This window comes from Microtus ochrogaster, unplaced genomic scaffold, assembly GCF_000317375.1.
Source record: "Microtus ochrogaster isolate Prairie Vole_2 unplaced genomic scaffold, MicOch1.0 UNK30, whole genome shotgun sequence".
In the NCBI taxonomy this organism is placed as follows: domain Eukaryota; kingdom Metazoa; phylum Chordata; class Mammalia; order Rodentia; family Cricetidae; genus Microtus; species Microtus ochrogaster.
In genome coordinates, this window is record NW_004949128.1 from 240,078 (window position 1) to 246,265 (window position 6,188).

Sequence of the window (6,188 nt, forward strand, 5' to 3'; positions counted from 1 at the left end):
GGCACTGTATGGCAGGACTGGGGTTCCTAGAGCACACAGGAGAGGCTGTGCTGAATATCCAGCCCAGTTGCAATGAGAGTCTAAGGAAGTGTGTGATGATCTGAGTACGTAGGGTTACAAATCTGAGATCAGAGTTCCAGGGCTTCAAAACTCACCAGTCCCTGGACTCTGGATCCCACCAATCCCTGAGTTTAAAAATCCACCAGTTACTGAGCTTGAAATCCCACCAACCTCTACCCTGAAAATCTCCACCCTGGAAAACTCTGCCCCCAAGAAACCTTATATTAGCCTTCCTCCCACTGAGTTCTCTGCTGCTTCTCTCCTGAGCAGAGGCAGCCACCCTCTGTGTCTTTCCCAGTAAATCCCTGTGTGAGGTTTGTTGTGCAGTGTGACTGTGGTATTCCTCGGCTCCCCTAAGAGCTGCAGCGTTTGCTTTGGAGAAACCCTTTCCTCAGAGCTCAGTGTCCACCTCCCCACAGACACACAAATTAAAAAACTTTCTAGCCGTGTGCTAGTGTACACTTTTAGTCCCAGTTCATCAGGGCAGAGGCAGCCATAGCTCTGTGATTTCAAGGCCAACCTGGCTTACAGAGAGAGTTCCAGGCCAGCCAGGTCTATATAATGAGATCCTTTCTCAAAAAGGGGCGGGGGGGAGTTAGGATAGAAGGGGTAAAACAGAACCAGCCAAACAAAAAAACTTCACTTTTACTTTAAGAACAGCCTTATGTTTGTATTTTAATAAGCTCTCTGAATATTTCTGAATACCTACCATGGGGTTGTAAAGGCCTTGCCATTGTCAAAGAAGTTCGCCTAATATGCTGGAGGAAGCTTGGACATCCTAGGCAGCTGCATCGGACTTGACTGTCTTGTGACCAGGCTGAGTCACCTGTGTAGTTCTGTACCTAGATGCTCTCTACCTTTATCAGTGCTGCTATCAGTAACACTCTCTCCCCTTTCTTCTTTTGGGCTCCTCCAGGCCCTCACTGATGTGGATGAGACCTACCGTAAGCCTGTGTTAGGCAAAGCGTACGAACGGGACTCTTCGCTGACTCTCACAAGGGTAGGCAGCTCTCCCTGACCTCCTTGTGCCCCCTGCCTTCTAGCTTAGATGCTGTGGTCACAAGCCATTGCCTGGGAACCAGGTGTCCACAGCAGACTCACTGCCCACTTCCAGCAGATCCTAAAGCACCTGCTTTTTCCCTGCATATGTGAGCCACAAGTCGCCTTCCAACTTTGTACCGCAGATACAAGGGGTGCCTTTTCTCTTGTCATAGTTATCTGAGTTTTGTCTGGAAATTGAAAAGTGACCATTACCTTTTTTTAAAAAAGTCAACGCAAGGCGTTCACAAGCTGTAGCTAAAGACTCTGAACTTGGTGTGTTGGCAGAGTCAAATGGAGGTATTCCACAGCTAATAGTTGTCACTGCTTTCCTTATAGCTGTTTGATCGGCTGAAACTTCAGGATTCCTCCAAAAAGGAAGCAGATTCCAAGACTGCAGTTGAAGACTCCACCCTGTCTAGATACTCCCAGACATCCACTTGGAAGGTGGCTTCAGTGTGGGGACGAGGAGACACTGACCGGGGCTCCTCCCACAGGCGCTCGCGCTCCGTCCCCTCCTCCCTGCAGGCGTCTGCGAGGGAGGGGTCCAGGTCTGAGCTGTCAGGGAGGACTACACGGACAGAGGGGTCCAGTGCGGGAGGCACCTTCTCCAGGGCCACCACCCTTTCACGGGGCACATCCCGAAAGAAAAAGAAAAAGCCCAAGGTGGATTACCAGCAGGTATTCACGCGACACATAAATCAGATTTTCATTCGAGGCGAGAATGTCCTGCTGGTTCATCTTGCACAGTGACCAGCTCAGCCCCACTTGACCCTTGGGTTTAGAAATAAAGTGCATGACCTGTTCCTTTGCCATACCCTAGTACCCCAATCAAAGTGTGAGTCGCAGGGGTTCCCACTGGTCCTGCCCGTTCAGAGGACAGAGCTGGCTCACCCTCTGGAAGCCGAGTCGAGGGGAGGACTGGTCATCAGTCCTAAGCAGGCAGAAGCCATCCACAGTGTATCTCTTGCCGGGCTGTCCTGGTCTACTCCAGAGTCTCAAGCGTAAGCTGTTCCCTTTGCCTCAGGGTCATAGCACGAGTGGAATCCTCTCCGTGGAAACTGTAAGAAACACCTGAGAAAGAATGATTTCATTTCTAAAAGCTAGTGCTCTGAGCACCCTGAGTCTGACCTGAGAACAACAGTGTAAATCGCCCGAGAGCCCTGCACCCATATCTTGGAACTGACTTTGCTCTGCATCATTCTGTCTTGACCAAGAAGTGACATTTCTCATCCTTGAATATTAATAATAATAATATAGGAAAGTTACCAGTGTATGCAGGAGTAAAGCTCAGCTCTACTCTAAGTAGTCCGTGGAGACAGCTCTGCTTTGATCCCCTCTTCTCATGGGAAGGAAAGCAGAAGCTTGTTGATCTTCCCCTCACCAGAGGTGGTCTCTGCACATGGTGTACCAGATGGGACTGTGCCGTGCTTGTGGCTCCTTGTCCTCTCCGACTCCTGTGGCATGGTGCTAGTGTGCATGTGCTCTGTGGTATCACCCCGTGTGTCGTGTGTCAACTGTCCTGATGTGACCTTCGTGTCTGACCACAGAGAGTTCTGCATGAACTCAGTAATACCCATATATCACGTGGCTGAGAGTCCCCTTTCTAGGCGGGACTGGGTGGTTACTGTGAAAGAGGGGTCATACACTCCTCTTCCCTGTGTCATGCCTGTGAGGTTCTTAGAAATGAATGGGTGTGTCCTAAGGGCACTTGGCTCCCATTTAAGCTTGAGTGACAGGAATACCAAAGGACCCAGGGATGCTCCTACTTGAATTCTATCACTGTATGCTTTTCAGTCACAATACAGAATGGGCTACATCTTGACACAGACTGTTAGGCAATGTTGATTTTCAGAATTTTGTTTATACTTGCTTTATGTTAGATAACTTATGTTCCAAGTAAGAATAAAAAATAACTAGTCAAAATGTATGTATGAATAGAACGTTTCCCCTGCTGGGTTTGTAGATAGCAAGGATAAGCCTCCTCAGACGCAGGCTAAATAAAGTTATGTTAGCTGGACCACTGCCTCATCAGACAATGAAAAGTGAGCAGATGAGCCTCAGTTTCCCCATCAGACACCTACCTCACCAGGGCATTGTGGCAGAATTCTAGGAAGGTGTTTTACAGCTTTTAAGCATATCTAAGTGCCATGAGTAATTTTCCTCACTCTCTTGCATAGCTCAGTAAACATTCTCTTGTCCTATGAGCAAGGTGGGTGCTATTTAAGAAAGGTGTCTTCCCAGCTGTCGGCTGCGGTCCTGTAGCCATCCGCAGAGGGCCGTGAGAACTGAGCAACTGTGTTTCACAGTCTGTTCTTCCCTCCAGAGAGGAACTGTTCTCAGAGTAACATCTTCATTAAGGAAAGAGTGACTTTCTTTTTGCTGCTCCCCAACATCTCAGCCCCTGCTTTTCAAGCGTTATCTGTTGTGTGCGTTGTTTCCAGAGGGGATTTGTGGGCTTTCTGTCTGTTTTCTGTTCACCTGCTTTTATTTCTCATCGTATCTAAGTTTGAAGGCAGGGCAGATGCACTGAGGGCTGTGGAGGCATTGGGTACAACCCAGGCTCATGATTCTTGTCTTCTGGTCTAAATTCCCTTCTGCCTCCTGTGCCCGGTCTCTGTACTCCAGTCACTCCTCAGGCTGTATCGCCTCCATCCCCATCCGTGTTGCCTGTGTGGCTGTCCGTAGCTAGGAGCTGTAATGGATGCTCTTTTTTCCTGCCTATGTGGAAATGTGCAATCAAAAAGAACAGAAGGGATTTCTGTTCATCCTAGTGACCCTCCTGACTTATTTTACACACATGCTAGTTTCATGTTGCTGTATAACTGTCCCGTATTTCTATAAAGATTGATTGATAATTTCCTGCTCATCATGACAGAGGTAGCTGTGGAAATTGTGCGCTCTCCCTTTAGATTGCCTCCACTGTTTAATTTGGACAGTGATCTGAAATGAATGCTCGCTAGGAAATGTGCAATTTTGTACAAAGCATGGTATCTATTTTTCGATAAGTCAATTTAATTATTGCCTTTTCTTTATTATTGGAAAATTTTTCAAAAATAAAGAAAAATAGGTTCTAATGTATTGCTGTTCAAAAATGATATCATAGATTATAGTGAGTCACTGTAGTGACTGGACTGGGCTGGTTGTTTAGTGATAAGCCTAATGCTTGGTGTTCAGAGACCCTGAGTTCAGTCCCTGGCATGAATGAATGGGTGAATGAGTCAATCAGTCAATAAAAGTTGCTATGGAAACAGCTGAGAAAGGAAGACCCTGAGGAAAGGAGTTGGTAAGGTCGAGTACTAGCAGACTCTAGAAGACCCCTTCCTTCTGAGGAACCCATGAACCGAGAATGGAGTAGAGCCTCCTCACTGGTGTTCTGTGGAGATTAGGGTTTTCTTTTGAATAAACAGTTTTGATTGTTCAAACTAAGTTTTAGACACCCAGATAATTCACAGAATATTCCTGTATTCTTGTTGAGGTCTTTTCCGGAGTATTTGGCTTTGTTGGGTGGTGGTGTTGCCAGCAATTAGTATGGTCAGTAATTGGCTTGTTTTTGTTTTTTTGGTTTTCTTTTTTAATTTTTTTTTATTGTTTTAATTGAGCTATATATATTTTTCTTTTCCCCTACCTTCCTCTCCCCTCCCCTCCTACCCTCTCCCATGATGCCCACGCTCCCAATTTACTCAGGAGATCTTGTCTTTTCTTACTTCCCATGCACATTAGATCCATGTATGCCTCTCTTAGGGTCCTTTTTTGTTGTCTAGGTTCTCTGGGATTATGAATTGTAGGCTGCTTTTCTTTGTTTTATGTCTAAAAGCCACTTATGAGTGAGCACATATGATATTTGTCTTTCTGGGTCTGGGTTACCACATTCAATATGGTGTTTTCTCTAGATCCGTCCATTTTATTTGGGTTTTCATTTGTTTGTTTTCACTTTGCTTTGTTTTTTGAGATAGAGTCTCACTGTGTCTCCCTGGCTGGTCTGAAACTCACTATGTAAACCAGGCTGACCTCAAACTCACAGATCTGCCTGCATCTGCCTGCCGAGTGCTGGGACCAAATGGGTGTCCCACCACCCCTGACTCAGCTAAAAGTGTTACAAGTTTAGCCACAGTTTTTGTGGAATTTTGAATAGAAATTACAAGTAGGCAAGCATCACCTCCTGAACAAGGTTGTTAAAGGTTCCTGCTCAAGTGTAAGGGAGACAGCATCACAGGTCGGGGCCCTGGGTGATGTTCAAGGACTAAGGTCTGCAGCTTAAATAGACAAAGGAGGCCAGGCTCCTCAAGGCGCAGTCAGCCGTTCACAGACGCCAGGATTTCTGCCCATTTTGCGGTGACTGGTTTGACAGAGTGGTCTGCTCATGTCTGTTGGCTTTGTTTGTGCTCAGCTTGCAGAAGCTCCTGGTGGTGCTCACACCACCGCTTGGGATGACCACATGCTGGTCAGGTTCAGACATGTTGAGCATCTAGGTTACAAAAGCTGGGGAAGGGTGGAAACACTGTTTGGAAAGTAGCCTGCATTAAATGGGCAATGTTAATGTGGAAGTAGGAACCTTTGCTGTGCCCTGTGGTTAAGAGATGGCTGCCGGAGCTCTGCCATGTGCCATTCTGTGCCCACAGAGCTGTTCTTGTGCTCCACATGGACACAGCTTTCACCCGAGCTGCCTGTCAGAACCCTTGCAGTGAGCTGCGGTCAGATCAGGAGCAGCCCCGTTTGTCTTGACAGGGAAAAAATGCCCCTTCAGAGGTTGTCAGGTCGCGGTCACGTCCAAGCTGCCTTTAATCCTCATTGGCCTCCCAGAGACCTGTGCCGACACTTCTGCCCTTAAAGAAAAAAGAAATCAACCCAGCATGGTGCAAAGTGGGTGTTTGTGTTTCTGTTTGCACTCTCTCCATAACGGCCACTCAGGCAAAATCATGAAATATAGTTGGCTCTATAAATTGCTTCTTTAACTGTCCTGCAGATTTTTCCTGTAGGAAAAAAATTAAAATTATTTGAAGACAGCTAGCTGTCATTGGTGCTCCCCCAAAGCGTTTCGTTCCCTTCTGTACTTTTTAGGAATGAAATGGTTGCTGTGTGTAGGTCAG

The 6,188-nt window shown here is 46.8% G+C and overlaps 1 protein-coding gene across 1 annotated transcript in view; it reads left to right on the plus strand.

Moving 5' to 3' along the window:
- Window positions 1-4,695, plus strand: part of Lsm11 (LSM11, U7 small nuclear RNA associated) — a 15,919-nt gene extending 11,224 nt beyond the window's left edge. Inside the window, exons 3-4 of the mRNA XM_005368162.3 lie at window positions 977-1,060; window positions 1,438-4,695. Of these exons, the coding sequence (XP_005368219.1) occupies window positions 977-1,060; window positions 1,438-1,851 (498 nt within the window). The 3' untranslated portion in view covers window positions 1,852-4,695. The remainder of the gene's footprint in view (window positions 1-976; window positions 1,061-1,437) is intronic.
- The last annotated feature ends 1,493 nt before the right edge of the window (window positions 4,696-6,188 follow it).